The sequence below is a fragment of the Panthera onca genome, chromosome D1, assembly GCF_046562875.1.
Source record: "Panthera onca isolate mPanOnc1 chromosome D1, mPanOnc1 haplotype 2, whole genome shotgun sequence".
In the NCBI taxonomy this organism is placed as follows: domain Eukaryota; kingdom Metazoa; phylum Chordata; class Mammalia; order Carnivora; family Felidae; genus Panthera; species Panthera onca.
In genome coordinates this window covers 2,460,646-2,478,325 of record NC_138348.1, presented here as the reverse complement: position 1 = coordinate 2,478,325, position 17,680 = coordinate 2,460,646, and the positions used below count along the sequence as shown (strand labels likewise).

The window sequence follows — 17,680 nt, the reverse complement described above, 5'->3', positions numbered from 1 at the left end:
GAAGCAGGGGAGGCCCCACCCGGCCCCGCCCGCCGCCCTGCTCACACATCCTTCCTGGCTGGTTTCTCCAGGCAGGAGGCAAGCCTGGTGCCTGCTTCCCGGCACCTCTGCCCACTCCACGCTGGGATTTCTTCCTTTGGCGGGCGGTGGGGGGGAGGCTGGCCCCAGTCCCCTAAATACCCACCGTGAGTGCCCACAGCCCTGAAGCAGTGCCCCAGCAGCTCATCACCCCTCTAGTACTGGAAACGGAGCCCTCACGTCCAGTCAGGCGGGAGACAGAAACCACGCAGAAGTTTGGGCAGGGCAAGTTTAATATAAAGAATTACCAAGTCAACGAAGGCAGTAATGCTTAAAGAGTTTTCAAGAAAACCCCAGGGTCCAGGGCGAGCGCCCAGGGTAAAACAATTCACCTGGAAGACATCCCCCTCTTCAAGGCTGGGATTCAGATCTCGCTGGAGAAGGCCCCCTGGATGGTACACAGGTTCTCTGGGTCGCCTGAGCTGATGTGTGCGGTCCCCAGGCACGCAGGCAGACTCCTTGCAGAGGGCCGGCAGGCCGAGGCTGGCGGCCGGATGCTCAGAGGGCCGGACACGGGGAGCCACGGCCGGTGCCGGGACCTCGGCATGCTCTGGGCGTGCGCCTTGGCTGTCCCCCCACTGCACCCCCCAAGCCGTGAGAGACCAGGGAATGAAACGGAATCACCGAGACTAGAAACAGAAGCCCCCTTCTTGGTGCGGCGCGCCTCCAACTGATTCAGAGAGACTAAGTGGCAGGGAGCCGAAGATGTCCGGGCAGCACAGGAGCTCGGGCTGACGACACGGAGGACAGACGTTGTCATCGCGGGCTGCCCGAGGTGGGCGGGGGCCCCCACCTGCCCGCGGAACACCCGTGGGAAACGCTGGTCACTTCTGCCGGTGGGCGCAGGCCCTAGAAACCCCCAGGGCTCGCCCAGGGACAAGGGGAGGGGACGCACCAAGCGACGAGGCGTCGCAAGCTCCTGGGGGGAGGCGGGAGGCAGCCCCGGCAGGCCGGGCTCGGGGGCCCCTCCCACGGGGCGGGGCTTCAGAAGATCCCGGGCAGCAGGCGGTGAGGCACGGCGGCGGCATAACGCGCCCAGTCGCTGCCGTACTTGCTGGCACAGCGGTGCTCGTCCCGGAGGCAGCGGTGGGTCAGCAGGACGGTCATGTAGATGATGTAGAAGTAGGGCAGCAGGTGGCCCCCGCCGCAGGCCAGGCAGTACGCCAGGCTGCCCATCAGGTCACCCGTGTAGTTGAGGTGGCGGGCCACGCCCCAGAAGCCGGACACCAGCAGCTTGCTGTGGTGCCTGCGTCCGTCGGCCGACGTGTAGGAGCACTCGATGACCCTGGGCTTCCTGCCCCAGATCAGGCAGCGGCCGTCCGTGCGGCGGAACAGGTCCTTTTGATGGTTGGCCATCCGGAAGATGTAGTAGCCGAGCAGCCCCAGCAGCAGGACGCCCGCGGCGTGGGGGGCGGACAGCTGCACCGGGTGATAGACCAGGTACAGGCCCTGCGGGGCGAGAGGGAGCAGCACGGCCTGGGTTCGCATCCCCCGACTAGCCGCCCCGCCAGCCCACACGCCGGTTTCCTCTTCCGCGAGTAACAGCACCCGCCGCGGCGCATGGCAAACGGATCCGCGTACCTACCTGCCTTCCCACCTGTCCGCGTACCTACACGCACACGCACATCATACGTAGCCTAAGCGTAACATACGATAGAAGTATCATCTGAATGTAATTTTATGACGGTCCACTGGATGCCACCTTGGCGAGGCCACGGTGCCCAGATAGCTGCCGTGAAGGTATTTTTTGAGATAAAATAAAACTCAAACTGGTAGACTTTTGAGTAAAGCAGCTTGTTCTCTACCCTGTAGGTGGGACTCATCCAAGCAGTTGAAGGCTTAAAGAAAAAAAAAAAAAAAAAAAAAAGGCCAACCTCCCGCCAGAACGAGACTAGATTCCACCAGCAGACGGCCTTCAGACTCCAGCCGACTCTAACATCCTTGGACGGCCAACCCGCTGGCCGCCCTGAAGATTTCGGACTTGCTGGGCCCTATGATCACATGAGTTAGTTACTGCTTCTCTCCTGTGTGTGAATATGTGTATATATGTGCGAATATATACACACATACGTATACAGGCATACATTCAGTTGTATGCATACACATAGATGTGCATAAACACCCCATTGGTTCTGGGTGTGGAGAGAATTCTAACGCAGCTGTGATGTGATATGACACATGTGATATATATGATATGATGTGATGTGATACATATATGATGTGATATATGAAATGATACACATACAACATACAAAGAGAGGCCGAAACAAGGCCTGGTTCACAGTGAGAGACACAGATGTGTGATCGCACACACTCATGATCTATGCACGTTTGTACATGTACACGTTTGATCTGTTATCGTTCTGTTCACAGAATCGGGGAGCCCGGGAGCGTGCGAGCAGCCAGGTGGAGACACGGGTCCCGGGCAGACGGCGACGGGCACTCAAGGGAGGACCTGGAGTTATAGACGGCACGGGGAGGGGGCACCCGGAGCCCCAGCCCAGCTCTGCTGCGACTCCCCTGCTTCCCCGGGGGCCCCTGGTTCCGGATGCTGCACAGAGAGGATCAGCCAGTTCACGTCACTGGGCCTCGCACGACCGGCTGTAAGCACGGAACCCCTCGCCCGTGCGGGCCCGGCGCAGGTCACCGAGCCTTCCCACCTTGGTTCCTGCCACTCTCGCGCAACCTGCCCAGGCAGCCACCCTGCTCGCTGCCGGCTAAGCGAGAGCCCTGACCACACCCTCCCTCTGACCCCGGACGTCCTCACTCACATGAGCAGGTGGCACCCGGCCAGGGTGTCCAAGCTGCCGCAGCAAGCGCAGCAGAGCCGGGGCTCTCGCGGGAGCTGGGAGGGCGTGGGAGCCTGATGCGAGGCCCGCCCCCCGCACCCCCCGGCTGCCCCCGAGGCAGCCCTGCGTGGTGTGCCGGGCGGGCGGATGGGGGTCAGCGACCGAGCAGCCCGGCCACACCGCCAAGCGCCGCTCCGGTGCCCCTGCGCGGCCTCGCCCGGCCCCGACACGGCGCTGCCCTCCTTTTCCAGGGATGTCTGGGGCCATTCAAGGCCACCTCCCCCGCCGGTGTGAACCCCGGTCCCTGCGGCTCCCCAGGCCAGGCCTCTCCTGAGGACTCCAGACTGCTGTTCCTTGGCACAGGGTCTCCCCCTCAGAGCCCTGGCCCGACGTCCTCCTGAATTCTCCGTGCAGTGAGACGGCACGTGCCAGCCCACCCATCTGGAACGTCCTCACCCGCCAGCCTCGCCGTCCCGCTCTCAGCCAGGCCGTGGTTATCTCTGGGTGCGTTTGCCAGCTGCCAGTGGCAGGCCGGGGGCTCCTCCTGGGCCCTCCCTCAGGAGCCGATGACCCCACTTCTCTCCAGCACCCCTTCCCTGCACCGGGCTGCCTGCTGCCTGGCCTCTCCCACCAGCCGTGAGCCCGAAAGGGGCAGGGCCCACACACGTCTCCTTTGCTCCCACGTCCCCATCACATGCCTGGTGCCACACAGACCCTCGTGAAGTATTTAAGGAACAAAAAAAGGTAAGAAATCCTCTTTTCCTCTAAGCATTAAGATTTGAATAAGTGTGAATATGAATACCACCCCCCATCACCCAGTTCAGCCAAATTATTCCTTTTTACCGAAAGTCTACACCCTGTCATCTTTCTTAAGTGTCATGGGCTGACCTGTGTCCCCCCCAAATCCCTATGTTGGAGCCCTGACCCCCAGGACCCCAGAATGTGAACCTATCTGGAGAGTGGGTCTATTAAGAGTAAGCAAGGTGTCACGGGGTCACCGGGGTGGGCCCTGAACCCGTGTGACCGGGGTCCTTGTAAGAAGAGGGGATCAGGGGTGCCTGGATGGCTCAGTTGGTTAAGCATCCGACTTCGGCTCAGGTCATGATCTCACGGTTCATGGGTTCGAGCCCCGCATTGGGCTCTGTGCTGACAGCCTGGAGCCTGCTTTGGATTCTGTGTCTCCCTCTGTCTGCCCCTCCCCCACTCAACGCTCTGTCCCTCTCTCAAAAATAAATAAATATTAAAAAGAAAAAGAAGAGGCGATGAGGACCCAGACACACGCAGAGGGATGACCCCGTGAGGGCACAGGGAGAGGACGGCTGTCCACGCACTAGGAGAGAGGCCTCGGGGGAACCCAGCTCTGCCCACGCCTGGACCTCGGGCTCCGGCCTCCGGGATGGGGACAGTGGCTGTCTGTTGTCCACGCCTGTCCATGGTATGTGTCCCGGGGCCCAAGCTCACTAAATGCACCAAGCCTCCTTCTTCCTGGAAACGGGGCAGCCTCCCGCCTCCAGCCTCGACTGTCCCCCACTTGTGCAAGAGGGGATCTCAGCACGTGCTTGGCTGTGTCTGCCGAGGGCCACCCTGGGCGTGCCTGGGGACCAGAGAGCTGCAAGCCCCGCCGGGCCGGCCACCCCGCTCCTCACCTGCAGCGTGTAGAGGTACGGCAGCCAGACGCAGTCCCCCCAGCCCAAGTACCACCCAAAGTGGTCGTGGCAGATGTCAATGGTTTTCAGGTACCAGGCTTCGTTCCAGAAGAAGTCCAGCACGTAGATGGCCTACAAAACAGGACCCGTCACGTGCCGGCCACGGCCACCAAGGGGCCCCTGGGAAAACCACGCCCGTGTAGATGAGGAGATGGCACGCGGGGTGTCCCCGAGCTCCTCGGTGACGTGCTCCACGGGGCTGGGACGTGGGGGGCCCGGGAGGCCAGCGAGGGAGCCCTTAGCCTGAGAGAGCCTGCCGTCTAAGCGGATGAGGGCCCAAAGACAGTGACCAAGAGGGACGCCCAACAGTGCCCCGGCCGGTGATGCCCAGGCTGTGGCGCTCAGACAGCAGGTCGCGCACCGTGGAGGCGCTGGGGACAGCCCACGGGGAAGGTGCCCCACACGCCAGGGCCCACGCCGGCATGGAAGTCTTTCGCCCGGCCGCCCCTGCAGCCGGCACAGCCAGGTGGCCAGTGGCCTCGTACGCAGGTGGGGAAAAGGTGAGAATGAACCCCTCACACCCCACCTGAGACCCACGGGGACCACGTGGGGAAGACGCTTCAGAGACCACAAACCGTGGACGTGGCCAGGACCACCACATGCTTGAGCTGTTAACAGGCGTCTCCCGGGAAAGAGGCCCCGAGCCCAGTGAGGCCGCAGGGCCGGCGCGGCGCCCGGCAGACAATGAGGGACCTTTCGCTGCGTGCTCGCTAGCCCGCTCCCCAGAGACGCACGGGCAGGGGGCCGACTCCCTTTTAAGAGCAGTGGAGTGAGGTTCTTCAAGACGCATCTGGCTTTCAGGATTTCCCGGGGCCCAGCAAGCCTTGGAGCTCCCTCCCCGTTGGCCGCAGACAGGCTACCTGCAGGACGTTGACCAGGACCATGGCGTTGGTCACTTGGCCGTAGAGCTCCCGCTGCTTGGCTGCAAAGGACAGGTTGATGAGGGTCCAGGCAACGATCCCAGGGCGTCCGTTGAAAAACAGCTTGAAGTCGAACCACTTCCCGATTCGGGGGTTAAACTCAATGCCCATCATGTAGTCGTAAAAGAAATTGCCTGTGAATTTGCTTGAAAATAGAAACAGCAGATACGTTTCACTAAGGAGCCCGTCTCGCGACAAGGGGCCCGTGTGTGCACGTGGACAAGGGTGTCGAGCCTGGCCCTCGCGTCAGCTCAGGGATGCGGGCAGCCGGAGGACGCACACCGGTCCCTCTCGCTTCCCAAGGCCTCCCTGCTCTCCCTTGGCACTCGGCTACGGCCCGGCAGAGCCACCCCGAGACCTGGCACCTGAGATGCTCGCCGCGTCCCACGAAAGCGCACACTTTCTGCTTAAGTCTTCCCTCAACCAGCTGGGCTTCTCCCCACCCTCCTCCAGGCCCCCTTGAGGCCTGGAGTGGCTGAGCTGCCTAACTAACTAGCTTGACTTCACGAAGATTTCGTTGCATAGCCAAGCATGCAGTTTGCGGTGACTCCCGGGGCCCGGGGCCCCACAGGCAAGTGAAATTATAAATCCCGCCCAGGTAGAGAGTGAGCAAGGGTGGCAAGTCCAGAGCAAGGTGCCTGGCTTGGGGGCCCACCACCAACCCTTGCTGGACATTCGTTGCCCTGGTTCCTCCCCCACAGCCCTCCCCAGGGGTGACCAGAGAATCAGCCAAGATGACTGATATGGAGACCCTCCTCGCGAATAACTTGCAGACACATAGGGGTTTCTGTGTTAATGGCAAAAACGTTTTCACGTCCACGTGCCTCGGTTATGTTAAGTAAAAAAAGCAAAATATACAAAATCTACAACAGGTGATTGATTATAAAGCAGCAAAGACGATTAGCATGAGCCACAGAAAATCAGCCTCATTACCTAATTACCACACGGACCACAAAGCGCCGTCATCCAGAGACATTTCCCAAGAACAAGAGTTAAAGGAAACACATTTTCTTTTTATTTGGGCCCCTAAATGTATTTGGGACTAAAACGTAGGCACCCAAGCATAAGAATCTTGTTTGTGACTGCTTACACCCATCTACAGGAGGAACCCAACCAACATCTGTTGTTGGAGGGAGGGAGGGATGGATGGAGGGATTGAAGGAGCCAGGGATGAAGGATAGGGGTGGACAGGTGGATGAACAAGTGGGATGAATGGAATAGATGGACTGAATGGGTAGATGGGTGGGTAGGTAGATAGATGGATTGATGGATGGATGCATTAGATGGATGGGTGGGTAGGTGGGTTAGATGGATGGGTTAGATGGATGGATGGATGGGTGGATGGATGAGTGGGTGGATGGGTTAGATGGATGGGTGAGTGGATGGATGGATGGATGGATGGATGATGGTGGATGAATGGATGGATGATGGTGGATGGATGGATGGATGGATAGGTGGGTGGGTGGATGGATGGGTGGGTAGGTGGGTGAATGGGTGGACAGGTGGATGGATGAATGATGATGGATGGATGAGTGGGTGGATGGATTAGATGGATGGGTGGGTGGATGGGTTGGATGAGTGGGTGGGTAGGTGGGTGAATGGGCAGATGGATGGATGATGGTGGATGGATGGGTGGATAGATGGATAAAGAGCTAGGTGAAGAGAAGGCTGGCTGTGGGGAGCACAACTGTCCAACCCAAGACTTCCATGAGAAGGCACGAACCAGTAGGGTTCTCCCTGGGAAGTGCTACACTGAAGCCACCGAGATAACCACACTCCTCACTAAGATTGTTTCGGGCCACACTCATGTTCCCAAATGGAAGCAACGGGCTGACTTCCCTGCTCCCATGACAGCCCTACAGGTGACGACTCGGCCAAAGATGGACTTGGCCACCTTCAACTGCATGCTTCCTAAGGTAGAGGAAGGCCCCCAGACACATAGAAAGGATGTTCCCCAGAATCAAGCAGGTTCCATCAGGCTCCCCCTTCAAGGATTCTCAATCCTCGGGGCTTCACGACTCCTATCCCAAGGTCACAGAGAAAGGTTAGGGGTGGAAGCATCCGCATCCCACGTTAGGCTTGACCAGCCGCCGAAGAACGTACCAGTCTTTGGCATTGGTGGGGAAGAAGTAGCCCTTGATCATTGCGAAGGTGGAAACCGCGTAGCCGAGGATGTTGGCGCACCACAGCAGCGGTATCCAGTTGTCGAAGATGATGGTGGGGGAGAACAGCGACAGGAAGTGCGAGTTTGCAAACCAGAGAAGGTGCGTGATGAGCCACGCCTGCAGGCCGTTGATTTCATACTTGTTAATAATCCCTGCAGAGCAACGATTTAAAAATCAAAGCGTTTCCGCTTGAAAACGGGCGGCCAGCCCAGGCCCTACTTGCTTTCTGGGCCTCGGCTGCTGCTCGGGGGCCCGTCTGGGACACCCAGGCCAAGGCCCGGAAGCCAGTCAGCTTCCCCTACAGCTCGGGGCCCCGGGTCAAAATGCCAGCAGCACACATCACGCTGTTAGTCCGGGGATTAACTGCTCCTGCTTTCAGGGTCCTTGGACGAGGGAACGGGCAGACTCACCCTTTGGTTCTGATTCTCCCTAGTGAGCTCCGGCTGGGGGGCCAGTGGGTGGGTAGGTGGGTGAACGGGTGGATGGATGGATGCGGTTCGCTAGGGAGTGAGGGTGCCCCTAACATACTTGTCAGCAAGCACCACAGCCTCCCCGCGGCCCTGGGGGCTGTCTGCAGGCAGGGACAGGGGTGGCGTCCCCCCCTGCAGGGCTCTTGGTGACCTGAACAGGAGCCACCCCTCCTGGACACCGCTGGTGGCTGCGGTGTTCTCGGCGGGGAGGTGTTCCAGGATCCCAGCTGTGACAACCGGCCGTGGGGCCGGGGACCACTCAGCCCTCTGTTCACCGAAGGGCCTGATGTTCCAACTCACGGACGGGTCAGTCCCAGGCTGCCCTGAGACGATCGGGGCCCGGGGCCGCGGCAGTGGCCGAGCAAAATTCACACTCATTTTGTCACTTTGTCACACTTTCAAGTGTGAGCACACCTGGGGACGGGAGCCGCCTGGGAGAGGGCAGGCCCCATGAGACAAAGAGGCAGGGAGAGGAGAAGGGAGGCCTGCGGGCTCAAGTTACCTGCGGGGGTCACGGCGCCCTCTTGAACGCCTCCCACGTAGCCGGGCAGAAACTTATGGCAGAAGTCAGGCAGCGCCGAGTACAAAAGCACCTGCGGTGGGGATTTTAAGCTGCTTGACCCATGGCCTGGGGGGTCTGCTTGACCCTTGCCTTCGTTAACCGACGTGACCCGTGGCCGAAATCCAGGTGACGGTCGGGTACTCCTTCCGGAAGAGTGTGTGGCTCTGGAGCCCTGGCGGCAGGCAGGCAGGCCGGCCGGGGGCTCTGGAGGGGGAGGAGCCCCGAGCAGGAAGTTCATTACCGGCCCAAAGCAGCAATGCAGTCTCCCTGCAGGAGAGCCCACGAGCCCTTCCCACTCACGTTTCTGGAGCCATTTAAAAATTTGCAAGAATTCCCGGCCGTACAAGTCGCCCTCGTGACACGTTTTCAGTGTCATTTAGCGCATTGACACAGTGAGCAAGCACCACCAACCCCATTAGCAGTCGCTCCCCAACCCCTCCCGCTGCCCCCCCCAACAACCATTAACCCACTTCCTGTCTCTACGGACTTTCGCACCCTGGTGTTTCACATAAATGGAATCACGGCGCCCTGGGGCCTTCCGTAACTGGCTCCTCTCGCTCAGCGAATGTTCTCAAGGTCCACCGGCGCTGCAGCACAGGTGAGCGCTTCCTTCAGATGGCTGCGTAACGTTTGTTTTAGCCGCTCGGCCACGGATATCTCTACTTTTAGGCTTCTGTGATTCCTGCTGCCCCTTCTCATCTTTTCACCCAGAGGGACCAAGAGACCAGAAATGAGAGGGGCTCTAAAGCCCAAAAGCTGGCACCCTGAGGAGAAACCGCGACGAACGGCTGGAGATTTCCTCTAGGGCAGGAAACCCGGGGTGTGGAGGGAGCCTTCTCCCGCCACCTTTTCCCTGGATTCAGATGATAAACAGCTCTCCCTGTTCACCAGGTCCTCTGTGCAAACAGCTCCTTCCTGGTGAACTTCTGGTCTCAAAGGCCGGTGGGGTCACAACGGAGTCGAGGACGTCCTTGGCCAGGACCGTGTGGCCACCTGCTGGGAACACAGGCCTTGGCTTTGCCGAGTGGGGTCTCTCGTAACCGAGAGCGTACCTCTGGGGGCCAGAATGCTCCTTCTCAGGGGCTACTGATAAGATACACTTCCCGTCGTGCATGGAGCTTCCCCGGGCCAGCCCTGCCTCACACCCTCCCACAGGGTCTCGCTCCCTACTTCTCGGCATGTCCCTGCAGGGCTGCACACGCCCCTGAACTACGGGGAGGCTTCCACCGAAGGTGCGTCAGACACCGTGATGCCCTGCCGGGTCCCGGGAAGGAGAACGCCAACCCGAGCCCAGATCCCATTTCCCGGACCAACGGCCAGGACTCTCCCGGCCGGCGGGACGCCGCACGCCCGCCGTGCCCCAACCACCCTCCAGGGAGGCTGACCTGGAACGTGACCCACAAGGCGTAGAGCTGGGCCGCTTCCTTTGTCACGGCCGGCGTCTTGGCCCAGATGTCTGCGAGATGAACGCGCCCGGTGGCGACGTCCACCACGGGGGCAGTGAGGGAGCAGCCGTACTGGTCGCACGCCATGATGAAGTAGTATACGATGAAAGGGGCCAAAAGCAGCAGAAAGAGGACGCTGGCCAGCGAAAACCAGTCCACCTCCCTGCAACAGCAGATGGCAGGCGGTCACGCGGGGGCCCCCCCTGGCCGCGTGGCCTCCTCGACAATGCACCGCACGTGCGGACGGGTCCCGTTGTTTCCAACAGCCGTTCGCTCTCGGTGCAAAGGGCTCCCCATTGCCTGCAGGAACCACTCAATGTGCGTGCTCCACCGCCAGCTCCGGGGAGACTGATGGATCTGCGGACATCCACAGGAAGCCCGGAACCCGGAATACGAACGCTGGGAGGCCTTTCGCGACCCACAAGGCCAGAGGCTCTCCGGTTCCGGGCCGCGGGGGCCACTCACCCACTCCCGAGTCCCCACGCTCTCCGATCCAAGGAGGATACAGACAACAGGATACTGCGCCACCAGAGCCAGCCCGTTTTAGCCAGCTTTTCATTCCTTCTCCAATCCCTTACTTTACAAAATGGGCGACGGCTTATCTGGCTTATCTCTCGTTAGTCTTAATGATAAAACTCGTGTTTTTGATAGGTCCGTAAGATCCCAAGGGTTGGCCACCTCTCACTAAGATCTCGCTCCATTTTCTAGTTGGGAAGACTGTCAAGGCCTTACCAGGCACGGCCCCACTGCCCCTGAGTGGCAGCCCCACCGTTGGCAAAGCTGTCCCGACTCTTGGTTTGGGGAGCGTCGGGCTGGGACTTTGCAGCCATTGGGCCCTGAGGAAAGAAGACACGTCCTACTCAGATCGTCCCATAGAGAACAGCCACCATTATCTCCCACATCTGCCCCTGTTCATAACTTCTGCAGGACTGGCTCTTCTACTAGCCTACTCGCTACCTTGTTCTAGATGGCAGGTTCCAGGCAGGGAAGAGATCATAGACTGCACTTCAGTCTCTCTCTCCTGGAATCCACAATAACCTCCCACCTGGCCCTCCTACGTCTCTTGCTCATCTTGATTAATTCTCCAGGTTGCGGCAGAACGCCCTCTTACCGCATGAACCGGGTCAGCCATGGCTCAGAGGCCTCTTGCGATCTGCTCCTGCCTGCTTTCCCCCCCCAACCCCTCTCTCCTCATACCTTCCAATCCAGGCACACGGGGTCTTTAACGCCCCTTGGATATGGTTCATCTCGTTCATGACACCTGCTGCTTCTGCTTAGAACTTAATTTACAGGTCTCCTCATTCGGGGCTTTTGTAAAATGGCCCCTCCTTAGTGTGACTTTTTATATTTCCTGGAGTTAATGGGCACCCCACTTTTTCCATTTGTGAAGATTTCTATGCATCTATAGCTAATGTTTTTTTGTGAATGCTCTACCACAGCTAATGTACAAACCAGCAACTTTTCTACATATTCAAGCACAGTAAAATTTATCATTTCCATGCCCCCTTTCCCCCATAGCCATTCATCTTGAACCAATATACAAGCCAATCAGTGCTTCTACACTGCCTGTAGTCCCCTGCTGAGGCACTCTACCTGCTACTTTATTTTCTCATGTTCTCATTATGTAGAATTCTTTAATTTATTTGAGTGCATGTCTATTGACTGCCTCCCTCCGTTAGAATGTAAGCTCCCCAAGGGCAGGAACCACGTGTCCTATCCATTGCTCTACTACCAAGTCCTAGGACAGTGCATTCAATAAATAATCACTCCAAAAAAAAAGGTGAAAGAACTGAACTTGTCCAAGGGGAAAGCAGTGACATCTACGCTTCCAGAATAAGTTCTAACAGTGAAGTTTCAAAACATTGGAGGTAAGAAAACATGATTTTAAAGACTTTTAGAGAAAAGCTCTAAAAGAGGGGTGCCTGCATGGCTTATTCGGTTGAGCATCTGACTTCCGATTTTGGCTCAGGTCATGAAATCATGGTCATGGGATTGGGCCCCATGTCGGGCTCTGCACTAAGCATGGAGCCTGCTTGGGATTCTCTCTCCCTCTTTCTCTCTGCCCCTCCCCCTGCCAAATAAATAAACAGTAAAAAAAAAATCCAGGATTAAGAATCGTATCAGCAACCAGTTGGATTCTAGAAGACAATGATGGAAAACTTTAAAAACTTTGAGGGAAACTTTTTTGCAACCTAGAATTCCATTTGCAGGTTAATTATTATTCGGAGAAGACACAGGATCCAAGAAAACTACAAAAAGAAAGCTGAGAGAAAGGATGAGGGGATGAGAACTGTGCAGTGCACCAGACAGTAACCAGTTCACCTTGGTACAAAATGAATGGCTACAGCAGGAGGGAGAATGGAAATGATGAATTTTATTGTGTTAGAGTGTGTAGAAAAATTATGGATATATATGAAGCTCTGTTATAGCATTCAGGAAAAAAATAATGACAGATGCATAAAAACCTCAGTAAGTGGAAAAAGTGAGGCAATCACGAACTCCAGGAAAAATAAAAAGTCATACAAAGGGGAAAAACAACAACAAACACCATAATTGTAGTACGTTAGTTGGCTTAACAGTAAATACTAGCAACTTTGTCATAACAATGTAATATCTGGCTACGGGCTGGTAGATGTTTGGATGCAGAAGGACATGTGAAGTTGGGAGTGACAAAAGCAAATCATTTAAAAATAAGCGGGTAAAAACAGCAACACAGAAGTAACTACAAGAATGAAAAGTATTTGCTTCTGGGAACGAAGACTATGGGATGAAGTGGGGAGCTGTTTATTCTATGCATCAGCCTTTTAACACTAATTTCTTTTGGAAAAAGTGAGCATGAGTTACTTTAATACAAAGATACATTCATTAAAAAAAAATTTCAGCGACAAAAAGCATTTTCATTTGCAGTGTGGGAACTGTACCCGTTATCACTTAATTTTCACAGGTTAGTTTATGGAATGTCTGTCTATGATGTACAAGGCAGGGTGAAGAACTCTTTATGGACCTTCCAACTCTACAGCCCCAAAACCGAATACAGAGCCTGGTGCATGGCAGTCACCTTGATTAAACACGGTAGAAAACTGCAAAACGGCCAGAAACCTATAGGCTCGGAACTAAGTGTGGTAGGGGCGTCTGGCTGGCTCAGTCAGTGGGGCATGAGACTCTTGATCTCAGGTTGTGAGTTTAAGCACCACTTTGGGTGTGGATCCTACTTTAAAAAAAAAAAAAAAGAACTAAGTGTGGAAAGACCAAACAGAAAATGCTGCTAAAAGGAAAAAGTGTATCTTCTACAGGTTAAAATAAGCCCAAATAAGTATTTTTTGAGATTACAGAATTCATTCACCCAGGAGTCCCCTCAGGCATAAGCAATGAATCCTATAATAAACCTGTAAGTCATATTCTTGGCAAAAGGTATGTGGAAACAGGGGAGAGGGAGGTATTTGGGGTATATTTTATTTTATTCCTAAGACTCACAAACAGGAGTTGATGAACCAGCTGTCTACTTTTTCAAAGCTAAAAAGTCACTGTCTATGCCCATGAACAACAGTGCTGAGACATGCTTACCTCCAACCTCTTGTGTAGGGATTTCACAACAGAATTGAAGTCTTCCTTCTTGAATGGGCCGCTCTAAAATCTCTAGACTCTTATGATTCACAAGGCCTGCTTGACCCTTCTCAACCCACTGAACAAAATCCTGCAGAGACACAAAGATGATAAATACACCAGGTTGCTGACATTTCAGGACCGAAGGTGGATTAGGACCCACACAGTATTTATTCAAGGCCTGTTGGAACCAAGTGAGAAGTACAAGGTCAGTGTGCCAAGGTTCAAAAGTGGAAGATAGCCCACACGGGAGGGGAGGAGGAAGGGAGTACTACCACCCAACTTCTTTGCCTGGTACACACAGTACCTGGCAAATGGTAGGTACTTGATGACAATGGGTGGCACTGAATAGAGATCTCCATGGAGGAGTCACCTTAGACATGAGCCTTAAGTCACGTATGCCTCTGCAACATTTCTAGAAGCTTGCTCATGCGTGCATCAGCCCGAATCAAGCCCCCTAGAGTTAGCACATTCCATTGGTACATTCTAGGAGCCAGTGAGAGCCTAAGAACACAGAGCAGCAGCAAGAGTGACCTGGGCTCGGAGCCTGGCCCTCTGTACACTCACGGGACCCAGTGACCTTCCTGAGTGTCTGGGGTCATGAATGCCTATGCGCATGAGGTTCCGTTATTAAAGCTGGATGAGGGATGGTTAGTGTCCCACACTAAAGATGAGCCAGGGAAATGGATGGGGCTTTCCGGCACCCTGGTCAGCTCTCTCAACTGGTTTTTTAGTTCCACGGGCCAAAGCTAAAGGGACATCGCTCCTGAGGGTCTGAGGATGACGCAGTAGAAGTGCCTGACCGCAAGCTTCTGACTGCCAAGGCATTTGTGGCAAAGACATCCACCCCAAATAAACATATTGCTGCTGCTTGACCCAGCTACCAGCAAAAATGACCAGAGAAGGAACCAGGCCACTCCCACCCTTTCAGAAAGCCCTAGAAGACCAAGATGGCTGACCGCTGCAGGATTCACTTCTTCCCAAGCCCTTATTCCCACTCTTATGTTTTAACTGGCCAATAAAGAGCGAACCCATGAAACCTCAGGCCTCCACCCTTGAGCCTAAAGGCGGCAGAGGCCCAGATCTATACACACACACTCTCACTCTCTCTCTCTCTCTCTCCCCACCCATGAGCTCACTGTGGCTCTGGGCATTCTGTGTACCCTCCAGGACCTGTGAGTGATAAACCTTGCTCCTCGGAGCTCCCCAGTGCTTGTTGCTAAGGTGGGTCCTGCAATTATAAGGACCCAAAGGATGATCCAGCCATGCTGGTGGGGAGGGGGGACTCGCCACAGTAACATGAGCCCAGGAGGGTGCCTCGGGCATCCCCGCCCACAGCATCACTATCTATGGGCTGAGACCCACACAACAGATGACTTAGCAGCTTTTTGGCATCTTGAAGACCCCATAAATTCCTATGAGTAGATGTTGGGTGGACAGGCAGGTCTACCCGGCCTCTGGAAAGAACCGTCTTTGCACCAGGAGAGCAGCTAATCACCCTCTCACAGATTCTGATCTTTATCATCCGTTTTCATCTTAGGTTCAGTTTGGGCACGTCTGTATTTCTCAGTCTCTATTACTCTCAGACTAACAAATCTCCAAACCAGACCCGGTGCTGTTCAGACAAGGTTCCAAGAAACGCTCTTGGCCGCCTGCTAGGATAGTACCTGGCACTGCACCCAGGAAGATTAGCTGTTATCAGCAGTTATTCTGAACTTTACACCCGGCCTCTCACGGCCCCTGTTTCTCATCACCCATAACCCAGCCATTCATGTATCTTTGGAAAAAACAAACAAACAAACAAACCAGACTCGGACTTCAAGCCGTATCACAAAGCTGTCATCATCAAGACAGTTATGGTCCTGGCACAAGAACAGACACTCAGATCAATGGAACAGAATAGAGAACCCAGAAATGGACCCACAAACGTATGGCCAACTAATCTTTGACAAAGCAGGAAAGAATATCCGATGGAATAAAGGCAGTCTCTTCAGCAAGGGGTGCTGGGAAAACTGGACAGTGACACGCAGAAGAATGAACCCAGACCACTTTCTTACACGAGATACAAAAATAAACTCAAAATGGATGAAAGACCTCAATGTAAGACAGGAAGCCATCAAAATCCTCGAGGAGAAAGCAGGCAGAAACCTCTTTGACCTCGGCCGCAGTAACTTCTTACTCAACACGTCTCCGGTAGCAAGGGAAACAGAAACAAAAATGAACAAATGGGACCTCATCAAAATCAAAAGCTTCTGCACAGCGAAGGAAACAATCAGCAAAACTAAAAGGCAACCGACAGAATGGGAGAAGATATTTGCAAACAACACATCAGATAAAGGGTTAGTATCCCAAATCTATAAAAAACTTAGCAAACTCAACACCCAAAAAACCAAATAATCCAGTGAAGAAATGGGCAAAAGACATGAATAGACACTTCTCCAAAGAAGACCTCCAGATGGCCGACCGACACATGAAAAAATGCTCAGCATCACTCATCATCGGGAAAATACAAATCAAAACCACAATGAGATACCACCTCACACCGGTCAGAATGGCTCACATTAGCAACTCAGGCAACAACAGATGTTGGCGAGGATGCGGAGAGAGAGGGTCTCTTTTGCACTGCTGGTGGGAGTGCAAGCTGATGCAGCCACTCTGGAAAACAGTACGGAGGTTCCTCCAAAAACTAAAAACAGAACTACCCTACGACCCAGGAATCGCACTACGAGGCCTTTATCCACGGGATACAGGTGTGCTGTTTCGAAGGGACACACGCACCCCCACGTTTATAGCAGCACTATCGACAACAGCCAAAGGATGGAAAGAGCCCAAATGGCCATCGACGGATGAATGGATAAAGATGTGGGATATAGATACAACGGAGTCTTACTCGGCCATCAAAAAGAATGAAATCTTGCCATTTGCAACTACGTGGACGGAACTAGCCGGTATTACGCTAAACGAAATTAGGCAGAGAAAGACAAATGTCATATGACTTCACTCATATGAGGACTTTAAGAGACAGAACAGATGAACATAAGGGAAGGGAAGCAAAAATAACGTAAAAACAGGGAGGGGGACAAAAACAGAAGAGACTCTTAAATACAGAGAACAAACAGAGGGTTGCCGGAGGGGCTGTGGGAGGGGGGATGGGCTAAGTGGGGGAGGGGCACTAAGGACTCGACTCCGGAAACCACTGTTGACCTATATGCTAACTAACTTGGATGTAAATTTTAAAAATAAATTAAATAATAAATAGATAAATAAGTAAACTGGATATGCATCCAAAAAAAAAAAAAAAAAAAAAAGACTCCTCAACATTTTATTAAAAAGAAAGTCGCCGAGGGGCGCCTGGGTGGCGCAGTCGGTTGAGCGTCCGACTTCAGCCAGGTCACGATCTCACGGTCCGTGAGTTCGAGCCCCGCGTCAGGCTCTGGGCTGACGGCTCGGAGCCTGAAGCCTGTTTCCGATTCTGTGTCTCCCTCTCTCTCTGCCCCTCCCCCGTTCATGCTCTGTCTCTCTCTGTCCCAAAAATAAATAAAAAACGTTGAAAAAAAAAAAAAAAAAAAAAGAAAGTCGCCGAATTGCGCTCTTCTGAGCGGGTCATTTTCCGCTACCAAGAGGATACAAAAAGGTCCTCTTCCCCCCACTGGGCCGCCCCTCGTTGCCCGCGTCTTAAATCTGGGCACCCGATGCGGCGGCGCCTGGTTCTTTACTCACGTTGCTGCAGGAAGAGCTCAGGGGGGCACAGAGCGGGCACCCCGCCCTCGACCACCCCCGCCGGTTCACCTGCACGCACAGCTCCTCGGCCCGCGCACGCCCCGCCGACCCGCGGGCCCCCCACCTGCTGCACCGCCCCGGCTCACCTGAGCGCCCGGCTGCGAACCCGCCCGGGTCGCGGAGTCCCGGCCTGGCAGGGCCGCCCCGAAGCCCCGCCCCCAG

At 55.0% G+C, this 17,680-nt stretch overlaps 1 protein-coding gene across 3 annotated transcripts; it reads right to left on the bottom strand.

The window, feature by feature from the left end:
- Positions 1-295: 295 nt before the first annotated feature.
- DHCR7 (7-dehydrocholesterol reductase) lies at positions 296-17,680 on the bottom strand. Of its 3 annotated transcripts, none has more exons than XM_081790205.1 (9): positions 17,605-17,680; positions 13,700-13,829; positions 10,868-10,971; positions 10,076-10,298; positions 8,631-8,721; positions 7,597-7,810; positions 5,434-5,638; positions 4,514-4,645; positions 296-1,527 (listed from the first exon to the last, which is right to left on the bottom strand). In XM_081790205.1, the coding sequence occupies exons 3-9, from the start codon at positions 10,963-10,965 to the stop codon at positions 1,063-1,065; spliced, it is 1,428 nt and encodes a 475-aa protein (XP_081646331.1). In that variant the 5' UTR covers positions 10,966-10,971; positions 13,700-13,829; positions 17,605-17,680; the 3' UTR covers positions 296-1,062. The 3 variants fall into 3 exon arrangements, with proteins under 3 accessions (XP_081646331.1, XP_081646332.1, XP_081646333.1); XM_081790206.1 differs by lacking the exon at positions 17,605-17,680 and adding an exon at positions 17,459-17,579; XM_081790207.1 differs by lacking the exon at positions 10,868-10,971.